This window comes from Ostrea edulis, chromosome 2 (genome assembly GCF_947568905.1).
Source record: "Ostrea edulis chromosome 2, xbOstEdul1.1, whole genome shotgun sequence".
Classification (NCBI taxonomy): Eukaryota; Metazoa; Mollusca; class Bivalvia; order Ostreida; family Ostreidae; genus Ostrea; species Ostrea edulis.
Genome location: NC_079165.1, coordinates 26,719,388 through 26,742,632, shown reverse-complemented (window position 1 = coordinate 26,742,632; position 23,245 = coordinate 26,719,388). Strand labels below are relative to the sequence as shown.

At 35.5% G+C, this 23,245-nt stretch overlaps 1 protein-coding gene across 1 annotated transcript; it reads left to right on the top strand.

The window, feature by feature from the left end:
* Nucleotides 1–249: 249 nt before the first annotated feature.
* Nucleotides 250–22,369, top strand: LOC125681189 (protein inturned-like). Its single transcript, XM_048921156.2, has 18 exons — nucleotides 250–1,528; nucleotides 7,380–7,870; nucleotides 7,984–8,069; nucleotides 10,271–10,474; nucleotides 10,652–10,758; nucleotides 11,238–11,327; nucleotides 11,826–12,078; nucleotides 12,317–12,370; nucleotides 12,505–12,567; nucleotides 12,901–13,125; nucleotides 14,511–14,560; nucleotides 15,619–15,720; nucleotides 16,731–16,831; nucleotides 18,213–18,322; nucleotides 19,467–19,549; nucleotides 19,745–19,913; nucleotides 21,157–21,296; nucleotides 22,198–22,369. The coding sequence occupies exons 1-18, from the start codon at nucleotides 1,449–1,451 to the stop codon at nucleotides 22,298–22,300; spliced, it is 2,511 nt and encodes an 836-aa protein (XP_048777113.2). The 5' UTR covers nucleotides 250–1,448; the 3' UTR covers nucleotides 22,301–22,369.
* Nucleotides 22,370–23,245: the final 876 nt, after the last annotated feature.

Here is a 23,245-nt window from a genome sequence, read left to right as displayed (position 1 = left end):
TCTTTGCACGTTTTCATGTTTACGTACACAAATGTTACATTTCCCTCGACCCGAGAGACCCTGATACCACAATTATAAAAGGGCCGCCTCGAATATTGACAAGCTTTCCAGTATTATCGCGCGACATTCTAAAAGCAAATCAAACACAAATAGCAGTTTTAAGACGGTTAATGTTCAATCAGTGAGGTTCAAAGTTTTGTTAAGATATCGGGGTATAGTTGTGATTACTGCTTGGGTGATCGTTATATACATACAGGCGGAGGGGGCGAGGGGATAGACTACTGGACAACTCGTGTCTCGATCGTCTAAACGGATCCACTTGACTTGTTGGTTTTCACTCAGTTGCAGGAAGGAATGTAAGCGAAGTGTCCGTTAATGAAAATCATAATTAATGTCAAATTCACACGACCGATGGAATACACGGGATTTATGACAGTGTTTTTGTTTGTGACAGTAAACGTTTGCTCGTAGAACTTTAAAAATAATTTTTTTGGCTTGGATTTAATTCACTTACGGTTACGATACACGCAGGGCACCGCTGTGGTCTGAAAAAAAGTCCTGGGGTGAGGAATTCCGATGAACATTTAAAACACTTCGAAATTGGATGGCAATTGTCAACATATAAAAATTTATATGTCCAAATATTGGCCTGGATTATCCTCCAATACACAAACTATCTTTCATTGTTAACAGGAATTAGGAGATTGCGAGAAGAATTGAATGAAGAGAATCCCCGCGGTGAGGATTATTAAATGATTATGTGGGTCCTGTTAAAGCCGGGATTTGTCACGCGGCTTTTCCTTTCTATTTTTTTGTAGGTCTAACATAGCAATAAAACAAAAACATACAGCTGGTTATAGATGGAGAACGGAATATGGCCTCTTCCATTTCTATCAACAAAAATACATTTTCATTGGATCCTGCAGGTTTACTTTGTTAATGGAAAAAGGAAATGTGTACTGAAGTAAGATTGTCTCACGATTCTTCTCAGGTGATTGATTAAGGTGAATCGTAGCATTGTTTTACCTGAACGCTTTGGTGATTATTCAGTATTGGTTTTATTGGAAATCAATTAAGATGGAATAAATCGAACATAAATGTGACACGGTGGGGAAAAAGGTCCCAGTCTTTGAGGAAATATTCGGCAATAAAGTGGACGAAACTGTGCGCGGGGATTAGCGTTACAAAGGCTCGCTCTTAAACAAACGGACGACCGTTTCTACTTATTGAAAATCGAAGGAATTGTTCTTTAAACTTTTTCAAAGTGCTGTGAAAATTTTTGGAAGTTAACTTTTTTAAACAATAGTCGTCAAGATCATTGATCGATGGACAATGCAGAGTGTCCAAAATGTACGAGATAACGCACGGAATGAGTGACAGATTCAGACGAAGGTGGCGGGAAGTCCGACTCCACACTCAGGAAAACGGAAGTGCTTAATATCCAGGGGATGTTTGGTCTGCAGGTGCCCCTGTCCCGGACGACGGAGGCTGCGGAGTTTGACAGTGTCAGCACAATCCTCTCTCACAGGTATCGAGTCTGAAGTCTGACGTGCGGGGGCATATCGGACTAAACGATACTGTTTCACATATATTTATATATATATATATATATATATAGATTATTTGTAAACATACGTCTACTAGATCTCAAAAGTCCCCTCCCGTATATAAATGTCCATCGTGCGTTATCCCCGGGATTTTTTGGAATGTCAAATACTCATTAATTATCTAACGATTGATAGAAGTCAAAATCATATCTGGGAACTAATAGATATCATTGAACGTCAACGACAGAAGAGTTAGAAAGAATCATTACATTTAAATTTCTTCACAGATGGACCTCTGGGCGCCGTTTCTCATGACTACTGATTTTTTTTTTTTTCTTTATTATTGAAACATATTTCTGAAATGTAACGAGCGCACTAAGGAGACAAATGGCTCACTCAGTCATGCGTGTAAATTTTGAGCTACTTGTAATGCTTTCACTTAAACACCTTTTCCCTTTTGATGTTCCCTCTTTATTCCCGTTAGCCATCACGACAATACCTGAATACTAGGTGTGTGAGGATATCAATCAATCTAAGTATGAATTTTCATACGAACATAGGCCTAGGGCAAATTATTCACAATATTTGGGAGGTTTTTGTTGTAATTTCATTTGCTGAGTGTTAGCAATATATTTTTTTCAATATTCTGCATTATTCAGTTACACGGAGACATCAATAGTCCTCTGTTTTAATGGTTTAACACTTGTAGGCATGCAGACACCGTTTGTTCCCCGTTCGTATGTCGATTTCGATCTTAATGTATTTGCTATGAACCAAATCGTCCCCCACAACTATGTGAAATAGCTATTGTATCGAAGACTCGCTGCGCTCCCCGCAAGTGATGGAGATATGTAGGTCCCCGCGAGCTTTCTTTTGTCTAAATACCTACATATCAAAGACGCGTGTTAAGACAGCCTAATCCACTGGCACTTTATTCTATCCGGGTACTTGTCATTGATTGTGACGGGTTCTGTTGTTTATAACCTAACTCCTATCTTTGAATGTGTCCTGGTTGAGTTGTAGTTTATGTTAGGTCGGATTAAAGTAGAGAAATAACTCAGTTTTTGATGATAAAGTATATTTTGATTTAATTTGATTTTTTCCCCCCGAAAGTGTGTTAAGGTGTCCGTCAGTTCAAAGTGATCGAGTCGGGCTATTGAAATTGCCGAAGAATTTATTTATGTAGAACATTAGTTGTTTTTTTTTTTAAAGTTACATAAATCGATTTATAAAAAGTCACCGAAAATACACACATTTTAATTAAAATTAGATCCCTTGCTCTGCTCGCGTAGGTCATTTAGTGTATAGCGAGTATATACAAGTGGATCTAACATCTAATCTTAATTAGATAAAAAAAAAAACGCATTCAGTTTATTAAGTCTAGTTGGATTACGACTACTTGTTGTCTCTGTTAGACATGGAAAGAACTTTTTATCCTCCGCCCCTCCCGTTAATCGCTTTAGTCACAGGTTTCTTTTTCTTCAAGTTACATAAAATATCTTTATCCCTATTAAGTCATTATCCGTCTTTTATACTCTCAATGTTCTGACTTAATGAATGAACTTCTAGGGCTCCCGCCAGAGTTCCGACAATCGATTTACTTAAGACAAATTTGGACAAGTAAAAATGTTTATTTTGTAGTTCAAACTATTTTCTGTTTGAAACTCGAACAATAGCTCCACTGGGACCGAATGGCGGGTATTTGTTCGAGCTCTGGTGTAATGCATTTGACCAAACTCTTAAAAGAGAAGGAAACTTTTAATAAGTTAATTCTAAATAATGTAAACTTTTGTAAATATTCCACCCTTCTCTACAGAAATCGTGCACAATGAAGTCGAATAACACTAAATATTTCGTACGTTAGATAAACGGGAGCGGTCTGCGGGTGACGACTCACAACTAAAAAGGGAGGCCTCTCATGATACACTGCATTTTTTAAATTTCTAGAAGATATTTTATTTCCAATATAAAGTCCCCACGTAGAGGCGTGAAAGCGTGATGTATAGGCATAAAATGATATTTATATTCATATAATGACAGAGAGCAACACAGACTTTACTATACACAGATTCACAGATAGGAAAATGTAGATACATTTAATTAAAAATGACACCATTTATATTTATTTATAGTTTTGTATAGAACCCAATTTTTGTACGGGAAGACAATAATGTAATTTTGTTTCATTCAGAACCTTTGAATAAATTTTCTAACCCAAGTATCAATATCAAACGTTTATAAACCTTAATTTTTCTGTCATTGAAATGGTACTTTGTTAATCACAATTTTACAGTGAAACTTTCCGACACCAAATTGACAGCTGATATTGCTTGAATGTTATCTGAGAGAGAGAGAGAGAGAGAGAGAGAGAGAGAGAGAGAGCGAGAGAGAGAGAGAGAGAGAGAGAATACTGTAAGTATCCAGAAATATTTTTGAAAACTATTACATGTATTTTAAAACTTAAGAAAACGCGTGCCAAGTTGATATATTGTTCAAAGCATCAGCAAGAGTCCAAAAATGAAAATATATACATATAATCGTTTTAAAGAAAAGATAAATGTCAAAAGAGATATTGATTTCTTAAGAAGTGGACAATCTATATAAAAACACCAAATCAGATCGAGTATTTAACAAGTTCAATATTTAGGTGAACAAATTCCTTTTGTACTAGTTCTGCATAGATTTCAAATAATTTACAATAGAAATTAAGTATGTCTTTCCACTAGAGACTTATAATCAAATATAACATATTACATCATGCTATTTATGTCTCTGTTTCCACTGAAGATTTCACTTTGTAAAATAACAGGAATAGGATATTCAGGAAAATCGCACGATTTCGTTATAAGGATGTTCACATGAACATTGCTTTTGCGGGGCTGAGGTGTGCATATAGCGATCATCCAATATAGTGAGTTGTTTGATTAAGTACTATTATTTACTGTCAATTAGTATATTTCATTTGCTTGTATAAAAAAAAATTCCAGTGGGGCAAGACCCCCCCCCCCCCCCCCCCTCCCTCTTACGTGCCGTACCGTCCTTGCAAAGTTGTGACCCCTTTTAGAAAATCTGGTTTTCCACTGAGGAGGGTGGATATGTGATGTTGTATGATAACTATGTACAGGTAATACATGTAGAATGCTGAATTATATGTCAACGCATCAATGACTAACTCAGTAGTGGGGTGATTTAAAATGCGCAATGAACCGGAACCATGATGATTGCTGCGGATTGGTTTCATATTTAGGAAGTGTTTGAAAGTGATGGTGAAAGAAACTTGAAAGATTCGGTTGTAAAAAAGTTTGTGCGATGCCCTAAACGTATGTAAATCAATGATGTATTTATCAAGGTTGTCACAACAGAGAGGGCGACTGACATTCCAATAACTGTTGTCGGAAATTTTATGTTAACTATGGGCAGATGCAGGGTGTGAACGTTTCGTGTTGTAGGGGGTGGGGATGGCTGTGTTGGGGTACCCCATGGCAGGTCCAAGGGAATTTTGCAGAAGTTAAAATTTCAACATTATGCATGGTTATGAAGAAATTTTTATCTTACAAATATATATAGGGAAAGCAGATAATTTATGGCAGGACTGAATGACCCAGAACCCCTACTGCAATACTGATGCTCTGAGCTATGGTCGATGTAGTAAATTTTTAAATCACTCTCTTTTTTAATTTGCGCACACCCCAACGTGGCAGAACAGTCAATCAGATGACGGAGGCCACTGACTGGTAGAAGTAGTCCAAACCACAGCACGTCATAATGTTATGCTTCTTACAGTCCAATGCTCTTTAACATAATTTTTGAATGTACTACCATAATCTAACTACGTTTAGATAACTCTTACATATTCAGTTGAGATCAGAGAACAGGACTTGTAGTTTTGGTTACAATCTGCCACACTAGGTTGAGAATGAGAGTAGTCTACGAGTGGGTAATATATTGTATCGCTATAAAGTCACAGTAAATAGTCTCATCTTTTTCTTTAACTTGTTGCTGTTGATTATCAATGTTCTCATTGAATGTTAAGTATGCTCAGCTCCAATATTTTGTACATGCTGGACATTTTAAGAATTTAATCGATCCAAACAATAAACTGTTTTGTAACTTTCTCTCAAACTGGCAGTTTTACACAGACGTTGCTGCTAGTATTATATGCGTCCACAGATCTTGATAAGAGCAATTAAAATGATGATGTATGAACAAAATTAAATTTAAAAATCTACAGAAATCATTCACAGGAGCTATGTAATATACACTCAGACCATGTAGATAGCAGGTGTGGTCATTGTTGCTGTACATAACTGTTTTAAAGTTAATAATCACTGTACGTATTGAGAGTAGTCAATGGCTTGATGTACTCGTTCTGTCTTGAGAGTATTTACTTACAGATTATAATGTACGTACGGTCAATGAAATTGTTAGAAATATCAAAGATAAAGTTTTAGGTGTGTTTAGGGGTGGATACATGACCGAAAACTCGAGGATAAAAACAGAAAAAATGTCTTGCTGATAATTAAGTATATACTTTTAAAAATTGTTTATGTGCCCCATATTTTATGATTTTCCAAGAAATTACTAGTTTTAGACTTTCGAGAACTTGTATTGTGAGGATGGGGTTAGGGGTAGGATGGGAATGAATTTAAAATAATGAGATATAATTATGAAGGTGTGTATTTAGTTTAGTTATTTATGATACCTATTGTTTTCCAAATCAAGGAGGTTCATTAGTAATAAGTTAGGTTACTTATATCTATCGATCGGGTGGGGGTGGGAGAGAGAGAGAGAGAGAGTAAATGGAAATCTTACAGTCACATATGTTGTCATATATTTTTCAAACAACATTTTTTTATGAACAGTGTGAAAGGCTTCAATAAAGCATATTTTCCTTATAAATTGTTTCAAAAATACAAGAACACACCATTTTATATTTTAATTAATTTATTTTTATAAATATTCAGCCGTTCGAATTTACCCATCGGTCAAAATTACCCTGATCGACTTTAAAATCATTTTATATTTATAATCATATTATCGTATTTATATGTAATATAATCACATTATCATATTTTATATTTGTAATCATAAAATATATCACTTTAGCATTAGTTACTGCCTAATAATAATTACATTGATGGACTGTTATGCAAAATTTGAGTTTGATGTAATAAGAAATTGTATGTGGAATGGTGAATATATTAGGGGCTGGTGGCCTTTGATCACTCAATAAATTACCAAACTGATCTGAACTGGCTAGACTGAAATCTTCTTGGTACACTTGTATAGCAACAAAAACCATAGATTATAGAATTATAAGCTGATAATATTCTCTGGGATTTGTTTAGTGGTTAAAGACATTTAAAATCCCATCTTTTCTGTTTATTGGGTCACACAAAACAAACTCGGTACATATAATAGAATACAGAAATGCTTTAGGTAAATTTACATTGAGATAATGACCGATAAGCAATGGTAAGAGGGAACAGTTAAATAACCTTTTGGGGTAAATGTCTTACATTATCACTGCAGTGCCATGTTAGTTTAAAATATCGACAGTGTTTCATATTCATTAATACATGTACACATACAAGTTTTTTTTATGTTTTATGAATAAAGATATGAGTAGTACAGTTAACTAATTACTAAATAAATGATAAGCAAAGGTCTGAAAGGGTGAAATGACTTTGTTTAATCTGTGAACTGTTAAGTGCTGTGTGATTACAGTAGAGACATGTTTATGACTTAATGTGAGTGATTGTAAAACTTTGAGAGTATCACTTCAGTCACATTTCTGTACCTTTCCCATACTATTGACTCTTTCTATTTCAGTGCGTACAATAGCTCCACTGCATTAAATCTACCAGAGTGTCGGAATAATGGCCGCCTTTTTGTCTTAGAACTTTTTGGAAACAAGAAACACAAGTGTGATAATATTCACTGTCCACACAACGGTCACTCTACGGACGACACTGGGTACGGGACAGACAATGATGAGACAAGTGGGGGACAGGAAGGGAATCCTGACTATGAACCGCTGAGCATTGTGGGAGATAAGTGTACAGAGGCAAGCATAGATTTCACAAGGATGGACAGTGTTCGCAGAGTGAAACTAAAAGTGAAAAATGTGAATCTTCAGAATTTTGACATTTCTGACCGTACGAGGAGGCCCGGTCAGTTGGGACGGATTTTGTGTAAGGAGCTGATTGGAATTATTCCCGGTCACTTCCCGTCCAAATCTAGGTCGTCCTGTGGACAGAGACTGTGTATCAGGGGGCTAGTTCCTCACAGTCATACTGCAAAGTACTCCAAAATTCAGATAGGTAAATAGCTTAAAAGTAATACTATTTCTGTGGAATGATCCTGTCTAATATATTTGTGTAACAATGCCATTGATTTGTGTGTCAGACAATATATATATGTTCTTTCTAAACAGGAGATTGTTTACGACTAATTAATGGTCGTGAGATCACATGGGACAACATTGATGATATCCTGTTGAAGATTTCTCACAAGGAAGAGGTATGGCAAAAAAAAAAAAACCTTCATAAATGTAGGTTTTCATGGACCAGTGGAATTTAATGCATGCATTCCATTTGTCTATCAATATTGAATTGATATTATGATGGTAGTATTCCATTTTCTTTAGGTATGTAATAAGCTAATCAGTGATTAAACCTCGACGACCAAATACTGTGGGACATATATAAAAAGTTCACTTACGGCTTAACCACCCTACTTATCGACTTCTGGCAACACTCCTACTTATTGACTTATGGCAACATTCCTACTTATTGACTTATGGCAACACTCCTACTTATTGACTTATGGCAACACTCCTACTTATTGACTTATGGCAACACTCCTATTTATTGACTTATGGCAACACTTCTACTTATTGACTTATGGCAACACTCCTACTTATTGACTTATGACAACACTCCTAGTTATTGACTTATGGCAACACTCCTACTTATTGACTTATGACAACACTTCTACTTATTTACTTATGACAACACTCCTGCTTATTGACTTATGGCAATACTCCTAGTTATTGACTTATGGCAACATTCATACTTATTGACTTATTGCAACATTTCTACTTATTGACTTATGGCAAAATTTCTAGTTATTGACTTATTGCAACATTTCTACTTATTAACTTATGGCAACACTCCTACTTATTGACTTATGGCAACACTTCTACTTATTAAACTATGGCAACACCCTATCGACTTCTGACAACACTCCTATTTATTGACTTATGACAAAACTTCTACTTATTGACTTTTGGCAAGACTCCTACTTATTTACTTATGACAACACCCCTACTTATTTACTTATGGCAACACTCCTACTTATTGACTTATGACAACACTCCTACTTATTGACTTATGACAACACTCCTACTTATTGACTTATGACAACACTCCTAGTTATTGACTTATGGCAATACTCCTTCTTATTGGCTTATGGCAATACTCCTTCTTATTGACTTATGGCAATACTCCTTCTTATTGACTTACGGCAATACTCCTACTTAGTTATTGACTTATGGCAACACTCCTACTTATTGACTTATGACAACACTCCTACTTATTGACTTATGACAACACTCCTACTTATTGACTTATGACGACACTCCTACTTATTGAATTATGACAACACTCCTACTTATTGACTTGTAACAATACTTCTACTTATTGACTTATGGCAATGCTCCTTCTTATTGACTTATGGCAATACTCCTTCTTATTGACTTATGGCAATACTCCTTCTTATTGACTTATGGCAATACTCCTACTTAGTTATTGACTTATGGCAACACACCTACTTATTTACTTATGACAACACCCCTACTTATTTACTTATGGCAGTAATCCTTCTTATTGACTTACAGCAATGCTCCTACTTATTATATACTTTCAATTTCATCTCTTCTTTTTTCTTTAAAAGTTTGCGGGCATATATCACACGATATATGCCCAGAAACATTCCGGCCCGCAAACATTACGTCACAATCAAATTTCTACGCCGTTAATTTTGAAATTTTTCGTGTTTTTCATCTTTTACTCAGTTAAACCGATAAAGTTATTGTTAAAAATAAAATTATTGTTAGTTTCTAAATGAAATTGAAAGTACATAATAAAAAGGTTATAGACTTTGTATGGGAAATATGATGACCTCGTTTTTTGTCGCGGACGGACCTCGCAAGCTCGGTCCGTGTACGCGCCAAAAAACTCAGTCGTCATATTTTCCCATACAAAGTCTATAACCTATAAATATTGACTTATAACAACACCCCTACTTATTGACTTACGACAAATAAGAAAACTTCTAGTACCCATTTTATAAACAGAAGATATCAAATATTACTGTTAAATTGCTTGTGACAATGCACAAATTTTGCAATTATGTTGAACTATATTCTATTTATGAGCAAAACTGAATTTTGAATATTAAGAAAAGAATCACCCTTTACATAATACATAATGCTGATGTGCTGTGTATGTGAAAAACATTTAATGTATTCACAGTAGATTTTTTTCTGTATTTTGAATTACTGTTACATCATCATTGAATGTACTCAAGTAAACTGTTTTTGAGTGTTGATGTTGCAAATACTGTAATTCTGTTGAGAGAATCAAGTTAGAAATCAAGGTATGGATGCCCACGGCCCTTCTGCTGTACATTTTCACTGACGTTTATTGTGTTATCCTCAGGTGTCCGTAGTCATACAGCAGGTGATCAGTAAACAGCCGCGGGTACCTGTCCTCAGTCCACTGAGGGCCACTACAGTGGACCAAGATCTGGTACAGGCAATCAGCGGCCTCGCCCCGGGGACGGACCACTTGGCTTCTACCCTGGGGCACTGTCTGATGTTTATAGACCTCCAGAAACTTCAGTCTGAAACTGAGGCATCGCAGGTGAGGAGCTTCAAAAAGTTCTTACTGTATTGCTGCCTGTTGTGCATTAAACTTGGTATGAAGAATACCCCGGTACAGATATGCATGTATTTTATGGAATGTGATAGTTGCAATTTCAAGTGATGTTTAAACTTACAGGCTGATTTATAGTTGACAAATTTTGGTATTTTGTGACAGGATGACCTGGTTTATCGGTACCCAAAGACGACCTTGACAGACATCAGGGGAGCACTAATTACCCTGTACCACACGGCACAGGAGTGGTCACACACCAAACTACAACAGTAAAGATTTTAAAACTTTCACAAAACTTAGATGAAAACTTCATTGTGATATCCCTAGGCATAGAGTTTTATGAGATATAGGACAATGTGTTTGTGTGTGTGTGTGTGTGTACGTGTGTAATTCTGTTATTTGATTATATTAGTTTTGGCATAAATTCCAGTGTTGTGAGAGGAAGCCCCATTTTCGGAGTCCACCAGGGGATGACCCACTTTGTGGAGCCAGTGTTTTGCTTGTGAATGTTTGATTGTGTTGTAGTTTTCGGAGTCCACCAGGGGATGACCCACTTTGTGGAGCCAGTGTTTTGCTTGTGAATGTTTGATTGTGTTGTAGTTTTCGGAGTCCACCAGGGGATGACCCACTTTGTGGAGCCAGTGTTTTGCTTGTGAATGTTTGATTGTGTTGTAGTCTAGTATGCTGTGTTTTTGATTTGTTACACCGTCTTCCAGTGCTATCAGTACTTTGATTTGATTTGTTACAGATCGAGCTATGAACACAATGGGGAGAGATACACTGTGGGGTATTATAAGGAGGAGACAACTCTGCTTCTTCTCACCTTCAAACAGACTCAGTGAGTTACTGTCAGTAGATAGTGAGCAATTTACCAAGATGATATTTAAACTTGCAATTTTTATAAGATAGCGAGCGAAGCTCGTGACGAGCTCGCTTCAATGATTGGACATGTAAGTCACATGATTTACTCTTCACCAGCTGGAAAATAATGGGAATTACCCATGTGGAACTAAATTGTGTTTTTTAAAATATGTTTTAAGGAATGAAGGATGCAATTTTTTCCTGATTTGAAGAAAAAACATCGAATCACTTGTGGCATATTGGAGTACTTATCACTTAGACTCTGCTACTGATAAGGCTTATCCACTTCAAATTTATGACATCACAATACACCAATTTTTCACCAAGAAAAAAAAAGTGAAGCATCACAATACACTGTTTACATCAACTGCGGTATATTTCAGCATTAAATGAATAGGCAGATCAAATGTATTACTTGATATGCACTCTGTATATACAGTAGGTAAACTAATTATGATTATTTATTTCTCTTTAGGATCCCTCGGTTGAGTGTGTTCATGGTGATGGGAAATTTACTCCGTTTGTTACGCATATTGTACAACTCAGTAATGGATGCCTTTATGAATGCTAGTAACCATGGTGATCTGAACTGCTTATTAGCTCTGTTCTTCAACAGCCTCGGTTTAAATCAGCCTCACTCTGAGAAATCGTCACAGAGACTACAGGCTTCCTTAGATACCAGTCTCTGTAGTCATGTAGCCTACCTACCTCTTCTATCTTCAGCCAGTGTAAGATTTAAACTATTTTACTCTAAATTTTGAGGAACCACATACAAAAATGTTGTTTTTCTTTAAAACAAATAATTAAATAGATAGATAAAATACTGGTAGATGGGGGGGGGGGGGGGGGGGACCCCACCAGGATTATTTGTGTCTGAAGGAGGAATATTGATTACATGGTATAAACATCACAATGATTCTGGTTTATAGAAAAATGAGAATTCAAATATTTTCTTTTTTTCTTCAGGAAAAAATTGACAAAATCCTTAATTCATGGGAAGCTCAGGAATTTTCAGATATGGTAAGGACTGGAGAAATAATTGATCAGAATGGATCTCCATGATTGTTTTTCACTGTTGCTGGTCCCTGTACTGCTCTGTAGTCTGAGAACTAGTTTTTTGCTGTTGTGTTACTAATTCTTGAACTGTTTTGTAGTCTGAGAACTGTTTTGGATGCCGCCGCGCTTTCACGATATTGGGTTCTTGTGTTTTTTACAAGGTAAGAAATGTACATGTATATTGTACAGAGAGTCTGAAATGATATGTAATATTAGTGAAAGTACAAAACCTACAGCATGCAGCAATCTCTACAAGATGTAAATACTGTGGAGTCAAGTGGGGACCAATTTTTGTGAATTGTTGAGATTTTACAGTTTTGTTGGAATATGTTTTTGTGGATATTGTTTCTGTACAATAAAACATGAAATAGACTGTATATTTTGTTGTGGTTTGAAATTCATGGGATCAAAATCCATGAAAATTGAGCCCCAATCGAACAATAGTAGTATTTTCGTGTAGTTTCTTTAGCACCTACCATTTCTTGTTTTGGTAGTCTCATCTCTTGTGCAATCACCTACCTAAAGAAGATTTAATTGACATATACCTCTACCTGAAATACCAGTCCCTGTTGTTGCTGTGTTGCCGTGACAACATTCAGCAGCTGGTGGTGTGGCAGGAAGTGAACTCCACGAGACAGATGTTTGACCTGGGGGAGGAACAGGTGTTTGGGTACACAGAGCCAGTGGATGCCAAGCTCATGTGGCTCATTGTGGGATATGTGAGTACACAGGAGCTTGTATATTGTTGCCAGTTGATGAATTTATGCAATGCTGCATTTTAACCTTCAATTTACAGGGATATATTATATGGGCTGAATATTGATGTATGGACACAAATAGTTTCTGTGTGTGTGTGTGTGAGAGAGAGAGAGAGAGAGAGAGAGAGAGAGAGAGAGAGAGAGAGAGAGAGAGATTTATGTCAGCTTTATGTCCAGAATTATAATAAATGGTATATAATTTGATATTAGATATTCAGTATTTTCTCCCACTCTCCTCCGATATAAAGATCTGCAAGGTCTTTATTTCTCCATAAGAAGCAATAGTGATGGGTTGGTTGATTGAATTGAGTCACACCTGAGTGAGTTTTGTTGTTGTGGATGATGATGGGACTTATGGGTAGTTACAGTAATGGGGCTATTGATCAACACACACAGTAACCTGAGTCTTTATTGTCCAAAAATTCATAGCACGTAAAGGTGTGACTCGCTGTCATAAAATTAAGAGTATAAAATTAATGAGCATGAAATTGATTTGCCGGACATTGTTTCTGCATCTGATAATAAAATCATTGCTGTAACAGGGCCATAAAATTAATGTTCCAACTTTAGAAATAGAGACAAGAGGAGCATTATGTAAATACAGATACTGTGATGTGGAAGTCTCAGGGAATGGTGGCCTCATGACACGTAGTGGAAAAAGAGGCTAACTCACAGGACGGGAGGAATGTGTTATACACCACTTTAATACACTGATTAAGGCTCCGTCTAGATGTAAATCTTCAGAGTCAGGACACATGATTTAGTATTATTTGAATTTTTAGTGTGTGTGTTTGTTGTTACTAAAATAAGGTTTTGATTGAAAATAAAGAATGGAATTTTATTATAAAGCTGTAAACTGAAAATGATATATATAAGAAACATGTGGCCTCATATCTTTTGGCGTAAAATAAGAATTGCTCTATTTTTGATAACTCAGCCAACCCTAAATTATACCCCCTACCCAAGAAATGTTTTTTAATGTATTGCGCAGTAGATTATTGGTTCAGAATTAAAATTCTTTTGGAGTTGACACTTACAATTTACTTTATAGGCAATTTATATCAATGCATAATCAACAGCTGCATTGATAGTGAAAACTGAGCCCCTCATATTCTATATGTTGATGTACATCTACAATGGAAGTTGTGATCAGAGTTTAGAATGTTTCTTTGTCTAATCTTAAATTACAGTTTGAGAAAAAAAATGATTTATTTCCTACAATCACCTACCCTAAATTTGACTAACACAACAATTGATATTTTTGGCCTTGTACATTGAAAAATCAAAGTCAAACAAAAATTTTATAACCTGGTTATGAGATGATCATGTTACCCTGTTTGTTTCAGAGGCGGAGTTTGTTATGCACGTTACTGGAGATAAGGGGAGGAACTCTCAAGTAAGTATACACATTGGAAATAAGGGGAGGAACTCTCAAGTAAGTGTATGTATCCACGGAGTTTGTTATGTACGTTACTGGAGATAAGGGGAGGAACTCTCAAGTAAGTATACACATCCACGGAGTTTGTTATGTACGTTATTGGAGATAAGGGAAGGAACTCTCGAGTAAGTATACACGTTCAGAATAATTTATGCTGTCTTTTCTAAATGATTTTTCCAGATGTAAGTAAAATGCTTTGAAAATACTTTAGAAATATAGGTAGGTAAAATTACAAACACTTGATAACAGTATAGCATTACTGTTGTGTAGTACCTTGAGATTTACATTCATTTGTACACATTAATGACACATAAAACACAGGGACACCAAAGTAAACTTCAGTCAGTTTATTTTGGAGGGGAGGGGGGGGGGTTGGATTTTTGTGATAGCCCAGGCATCTACGAGTGGTCTTGTAGTGATAGGATTTGTAGCATGTGTCTCATCATATCCATAGGTACAGCCTTCAGCCAGTAAACTTTGAAATGTTGCAGATGATTATGTTCATAAGATTGAAGTTATGGGGGAGGGAGTGGTAAACCACAAGGTCAAAATAAATACAGTGAAATATTCGCCCCATTTTATTTTCGCTCCTGTCGCCCTCGTCAGTGGGCAGATTTAAGACAAGGTGAAACCATTTCTCTCTTATCTCTGTGTCTGGATGAATGTAAAATGGGACAAAACTATCTACAAGTGTAGAAAGAAAGAATAAACCCTCTAAACAGCCGATATGTAAAAAAAAATTCCCACAGTAGGGTTTTTGCTACATGGTGGGGTGGGGGTCAAAGTGTATTATTCACATTTACTTTACATTCTAGTAGTAGTAATGAATAAGAAAACAAGAAATCCTCTACTGAAATTGCAAAATTCATGTGATTAAGTCTTGTTTAACACTTCCATGCTTGTATTAGACTAATGATGTGAATATTAAGTAGTTATGATATGCCTTAAGCCCTCTACCAAAAATAGGAGTACTGCATAAACTCTGCATTAATAAATGTCTCTTTTCCTGTATTTAGGCGGAACAAGTTCCCTCAGCCGGATCCTCTGTATATTGATCAGGCCAAGACAGTGCTACTACAGATAAACTCACTAGACCTGAACCACCTCTGCTCTAAAAGGTAGCCATCTACTGGGGCGGAAACAGTTCGCTTTCCACCCCAACAATTTTGTGGATTAGCGATGTGGCCAGCGATGTATTTCCAGAGTATTATTTTGTGGATTTCCTCATAAATTGGGATGAGACACAAAACATTTAACTGTCAAATGCAGCAAACATCTGCATATATGTTATTAAATAAATAGTGCATAGAGTTGATGGTAACATTAAATTTTCATCTCAAGAAAACCATTATCAATTTAGGCGCTGTCGAGTCAAGGAGTGAAAATTATCAATGTTACCATCGACAACGTCTTAAGTTATATTTACATCATTTCTGTAGTTTTGTTTTCCCTGGATCTTGTAGAGAATGAAAATAATAGTATAATAAACACCCCCCTAAGGCCTTATCCTCTCCATGGGATGTTACCTGTATTATAACTACATGTATAACACGGTACACTGTACTGGGTTAGGAGGGAATGCGAGATTTAATTCATCTGAGTATTATTTTACTTTGTGTGTACAGACATCACTCTGTTGATCTATTGTAATATATGTTTCCCCTCTTCAGGAGGAGACATATTGTTTTTGTGCTTTCTGTCTGTCCATCCATCCGGCTGTCTGTCACAAAATCTTGTGAATGCTTCTCCTATATGGCTTATCGGATAGACTTGAAACTTTGTACAATGCTTCATTGTTATTTGTAGATGTGCATATTGGTGGGACGGGAGAATCCAATTATTTAGTGGATCTAAGCTGTGGAGGGTGTAATATAGTTTGTGAACACTTCTCCTATGTGTCTTATCAGAGTTCATGATGTTTATGTTCCTGCCCATGCTTTCTCCTTCATACCATGCAGTACATTAAGGGGAAGAAGTTTCATTGGGAGCACTTCCAATTTGGGAAGCTGGGGAGACATTTGTTTTTCATTAAAAAAAATTCTAGTACTTTGTTAGTTTGTACGAAATTTACTGTTGATGAAGAAAAACCAGTGGAAAATGTAAATGTGTGATAAATAATTTGTTTCAGGAGCATCACCCAGGGAATTCGACTTGTCCCGTGTCTAGAGTTGAGAAATTCTGTCCCTCATAACAATATAGGATACCCAGTGACATCGAGTCCTAAACTAGGTAAGTGTTACACTGTCCCTCATAACAATATAGAATACCCTGTAACCTCCAGTCCTAAACCAGGTAAATATCACAGTCACTGTCCGTGACTCCAGTCCTAAACTAGGTAAATATCACAGTCACTGTCCGTGACTTCAGTTCTAAACTAGGTAAATATCACATTCACTGTCCATGACTTCAGTTCTAAACGGGGTAAATATCACATTCACTGTGCGTGACTTCAGTTCTAAACTAGGTAAATATCACATTCACTGTCCGTGACTTCAGTCCTAAACTAGGTAAATATTACATTCACTGTCCGTGACTTCAGTTCTAAACTAGGTAAATATCACATTCACTGTGCGTGACTTCAGTTCTAAACTAGGTAAATATCACATTCACTGTCCGTGACTTCAGTTCTAAATGGGGTAAATATCACATTCACTGTCCGTGACTTCAGTCCTAAACTAGGTAAATATCACATTCACTGTCCGTGACTCCAGTCCTTAACTAGGTAAATATCACATTCACTGTCTGTGACTTCAGTCCTAAACTAGGTAAATATCACATTCACTGTCCGTGACTCCAGTGCTAAACTAGGTAAATATCACATTCACTGTCTGTGACTTCAGTCCTAAACTAGGTAAATATCACATTCACTGTCCGTGACTTCAGTTCTAAACTAGGTAAATATCACATTCACTGTCCGTGACTTCAGTTCTAAACTAGGTAAATATCACATTCACTGTCCGTGACTTCAGTCCTAAACTAGGTAAATATCACATTCGCTGTGCATGACTTCAGTTCTAAACTAGGTAAATATCACATTCACTGTCCGTGACTTCAGTTCTAAACTAGAGAAGGCTTACACACACTGCCCCTCATAGTAATCCAAGTTACCTCATGACCTTTAGAATAGGTGAAGGTCACAACATTCAGAGTTTTTATGGGTCACCTACAGACCACAGCAGACACATTTTTAAGTTTGTTTACTTACCCATTTTCTTGTCCATCTATTTGTTTGGGTGAAGTGACATTTTTACAAAATTTTCAGAGCCCATTAAATTAGATTTTAAAAAACACCAAAATTTAGATTGTGATTCTGTAGAGAATCCATCACATATTTTAAAATTTGATCAAGAGCTATTCATCCTGGAAAGATGAAGTTAAAAATTGAAATAAAAACCAGTAACAAAATGTGTACACTGTCTCTGTAGAGGTCTATATTGAAGCTTTATTCATGTTTTAGATAGCATATGTCAAATTGAAAGTCAAAGCCATTCAATTTGCCATGATCAGGCAAACTACATCAGTCTAAAGCCAATGAGAACATGATTGAATCATTAAAATGTGAAATTTCATCGACTGATATTTGTGTAACTTACTGAAACTCACTTTCCAGATGTAAGTAATTTGTTGAACAAAGGACGACAAATACCAGTGCTTGGACGGAAGGACTCGATACGGTCTGATGGATCCTTGGAAAGTAACTCCAGTGCAGGAAGTGATAGGGTAAGCAGAGCTACCTTTTATATAAATAAATACCAGTACTGATACGGTCTGATAGATCTCTGAAGTATAAATAACTACCAGTACTGATACGGTCTGATAGATCTCTGAAGTATAAATAACTACCAGTACTGATACGGTCTGATAGATCTCTGAAGTATAAATAACTACCAGTACTGATACGGTCTGATAGATCTCTGAAGTATAAATAAATACCAGTACTGATATGGTCTGATGGATCCCTGGAGTATAAATAAATATCAAAACTGATACGGTCTGATGGATCCCTGGAGTATAAATAAATACCAGTACTGATACGGTCTGATGGATCCCTGGAGTATAAATAAATATCAAAACTGATACGGTCTGATGGATCCCTGGAGTATAAATAAATACCAGTACTGATACGGTCTGATGGATCTCTGAAGTATAAATAAATACCAGTACTGATACGGTCTGATAGATCCCTGGAGTATAAATAAATACCAGTACTGATACGGTCTGATGGATCCCTGGAGTATAAATACATACCAGTACTGATATGGTCTGATGGATCCCTGGAGTATAAATAAATATCAGAACTGATACGGTCTGATGGATCCCTGGAGTATAAATACATACCAGTACTGATAGATTCCTGGAGTATAAATAAATACCAGTACTGATACGGTCTGATGGATCCCAGGAGTATAAATAAATATTGGTACTGATGTGGTCTAATGGATTCTTGGAGTATAAATAAATATTCGTAGTGGGGTTTTAGGACTCGATACGGTCGGATAGATCCTTCGAGTATGAACAGATACCAGTAATAGAGTAACAGATTGGAGGAGGTCTGATACTCTCACTGTACAAAGGTTCCAGTAGTTCTTCCACAGAAATATTCATATTTATTTAATCATATGTGTTTCTAAAGTATATTCATCATGGACTTCTCCTATTTAAAATAAACTGTTTTAGCTCCATAAAATTCTTGTATATAGGTTACCATGCATCTGATAAATGATGTGATTGAGGTAAACATTGTGGTCCACGGGCTTCTTGTTATTTTTTTGTTTGGTCAAGTTTTTGATTTGTGAAAAAGAATCGTTCGAATATATATTTTTCAGATATTAATGTAAAATCTAATTCTTTTATGTATTTTTAGGCAAGAAATAAGAAAGGACGACTGTTTTCAGAAATACAAGAGGAGAAGCAGACAGATTTCTCACTCAACTCAGACAGAATCAAGTACGGTTTTGTACAGAAAATGTGTGAATGTGTTGTGTTCGCTTGTGAATAACATTGAAGTGGGGGGGATATGTTATCTCTTGTAAAGAATGATGTAGACAAAGGTACAGAATATAAAACAAGAGCATTGATCATGTGTAAAGTGTGCAACAGTTTTAATGAATCAAGTCAAGTGTGAAAAACTTTTATTTCCAGACTGACATCAGGGGCAGACAACTCTCTTATTCACTTCCTTCATTATGACAAGCATGAGGGAGTGATCATTTCCCCTGAGCCTGTGTCTGGTAACACAGAAATCATCCAAAATTTCCACCGCTGTTGTTCAGAAATCAAACACATGTTTGATAAGTACAGATACCGAAGGGTAAGTCATAAAACCCAGACAAACAAAGACTGTTGTAAAACCCAGACAAACAAAGGCTATTATAAACCCAGACAAAGGCTATTGTAAAACCCAGACAAACAAAGGCTATTGTAAAACTCAGACAAACAAAGCTATTGTAAAACCCAGACAAACAAAGGCTATTGTAAAACCCAGACAAAGGTTATTGTAAAACCCAGACAAACAAAGGCTATCATAAAACCCAGACAAAAAAAAAGGCTATTGTAAAACCCAGACAAACAAAGGCTATTGTAAAACCCAAACAAACAAAGGCTATCGTAAAACCCAGACAAACAAAGGCTATTGTAAAACCCAGACCAAAAAAAGGCTATTGTAAAATCCAGACAAACAAAGCTATTGTAAAACCCAGACAAACAAAGGCTATTGTAAAACCCAGACAAACAAAGGCTATCATAAAACCCAGAAAAGCAAAGACTGTACGTATCTGTTGGCAAATTATAATATCTGCTGAGTTAGGGTTGAATTATGATATCTGCTGAGTTAGGGTTAAATGATAATATCTGCTGAGTTAGGATTAAATTATTATAATATCTACTGAGTTTTGGTTAAATTATAATATCTGCTGAGTTAGGGTTAAATTATGATGTCTGTTGAGTTGGGGTTAAATTATAATATCTGCTGAGTTAGGATTAAATTATGATATCTGCTGAATTAGGATTAAATTATGATATTTGTTGAGTTAGGGTTAAATTATAATATCTGCTGAGTTAGGGTTAAATTAAGATATCTGCTGAGTAAGGGTTAAATTATAATATCTGTTGAGTTAGGGTTAAATTATAATATCTGCTGAGTTAGGATTAAATTATGATATCTGCTGAATTAGGATTAAATTATGATATCTGTTGAGTTAGGGTTAAATTATAATATCTGCTGAGTTAGGGTTAAATTATGATATCTGTTGAGTTAGGGTTAAATTATAATATCTGCTGAGTTAGGGTTAAATTTTGATATCTGCTGTGTTAGGGTTAAATTATAATATCTGCTGACTTAGGGTTAAATTTTGATATCTGCTGAGTTAGGGTTAAATTATAATATCTCCTGAGTTAGGGTTAAATTATGATATCTTTTGAGTTGGGGTAAATTATAATATCTGCTGAGTTAGGGTTAAATTGCTACATATAAGGTACACTATTCTATGTCACAGAAGAATATTTATTATGACAACATACATCATCGTGCATACATGTTTATGTACCATTTTCAGAAGCCAGCCCCTCCACTGATTCCAGAAATGGACACCAAAGTCCCTTATGTGAATGATTCAACGTTCAATTTCATGAGGGAAGAAGGCGTGATGTTTACAGTTCCCGCCCCCGGGGTGCCAGCCAGTTACTGGGTTGTGGGGTGAGTTTCCCAGCCTTTCACTGACCACACCTGGACTATGGTTATTCCTACCTTTTGACAATGTTGAAGTCTCGGAGTTTAAAAATGGTTAAAGTATCACAAAAAAAATTATTAAAGTGTTATTGACATGATCTGAAACTAGTATGAAACAGTAGGAGAATTGAAAAATGGAAACATTACACAATATTACAATTGGTAGAATAGTATTGAATACACAAATAATAGATTCATTATAAGCGAAAGTATGATTAAAAAAAACCCCTGTCATTGATCAAAAGTGTCATTCAAATGCTCAAGAAAAGTAAAGATACCTGCAAAAGGTGTACAAAAGTCACTTAGAGACCTGTGTGTGCTTTGAAGATGAGGACAATGAACTTGTTGAATGCAATTTTATCAAGGTTTGAAATTCCCACAACAAAAAAGATACATATTTGATACTAGCTATGCATTTATTTAAAAAATACAGGTATTGCAAACAATATCATTATAAGGGTGACCAATTCTACAAGACTTCATTCATTCATGGGGTGCAGTGGGTGATATAGATTCCTGTCACATCATCAAACACAATTGTTAGGTAGTAAGTGTAAACGAAATGAGGGGGAGTAAGCAGTACACGTGGTGTGTTGAAGGCCTTGATTAATACACCTGTATTTGAATTGAAGACCTCTGCACTGTTGGAATTGAGAGACTATATTTTATCAGGTGCACTTGAATGTCAAATATCTTTATAAACATTTGTCGATTGTCATTCTTTAGATATATGCTTATTAGTTTTCCTGAAGTTGTCTGGTAGTTCAGTTGTAGATATTCTATGAAAGCGGAACATATACAATATTGTTATACTATGATTTAGTTAAATTACAGTTATAATATAGTTAAATATGTTTTTTCTGTACAGTCGCCAGAGATCTAAAGAAGAATTTTACGTCTGTTTTCAAGACGGAATTCCACAAAATATGGTAGAGTTGACATTCAAGGCAGGATTTGGACTCAAGTGTTGAGGAAGCATTTCAAATGGGATATTTTTGCAAAAGATCAACTTCTTTGTCATTAAAATGACTGAAAATTGGGATTTGTCTTTTATTCATCAACAGCCATTCTATGGTCAATGTTTACATGACTGTGTGATCATTCTATGGTCAATGTTTACATGACTAGGTGGCCATTCTCAAGTGACTTCTTTTGTATGAATAGTACGAGATGCTAACAATTCTCAGAAGAGTGTACACTTGAATATCTGTACAATTCAAAACTTTATGCGCAAACGACTGTCTGTCAAACTTTTTCAATTTGCATTCCACAGTAACGGTGAATGGCATTTACTTTCACTGTTAAATCCATCAGTTGACTGTTACGCTTTGCAGTTTCTTTTAGCCAATGGGCAAAAAGTGCAACAACTGTGTTCAGAAGTTTAGTAAGATGTGTCGGAGCATATATTCATATATGTGTGACATCCTACCTCTGTTTCCATTTTGTTCCCATGACAGTATTACTTTAAAAAAATTCATGGTGTTTTTCTATGATTGTTACATCAAATCCGTTTTTTTTCAAAAAGTTAAATCACAAGGAATGAAAGTAAATTTTCCTAATTTTATACAATATAAAGTAAATTCTATCAATTCTATACAATACAGAGTAAGTTTGACTAATTTTATACAATATAAGGTAAGTATTATTAATTTTATACCATATACAGTAAGTTTTATTAATTTTATGCCATATATAGTAAGTTTTATTAATTTTATATATAGTAAGTTTTACTAATTTTATACTATATACAGTAAGTTTTACTAATTTTATACAATATAAGGTAAGTATTATTAATTTTATACCATATATAGTAAGTTTTACTAATTTTATACAATAATAGTAAATTTCACTACTTTTATACAATATAAAGTAAGTTTTACTAATTTTATACTATATACAGTAAGTTTTATTAATTT

Excerpts from the sequence above, each read along its gene's own strand:
- LOC125681189 (XM_048921156.2), top strand. The coding sequence starts at position 1,449 with ATGTTTGGTCTGCAGGTGCCCCTGTCCCGGACGACGGAGGCTGCGGAG. Across the intron at positions 12,079-12,316 it reads CTCTTCTATCTTCAGCCAGT|GAAAAAATTGACAAAATCCT; the intron begins GTAAGATTTAAA and ends TTTTTTCTTCAG. Across the intron at positions 12,371-12,504 it reads CTCAGGAATTTTCAGATATG|TCTGAGAACTGTTTTGGATG; the intron begins GTAAGGACTGGA and ends ACTGTTTTGTAG.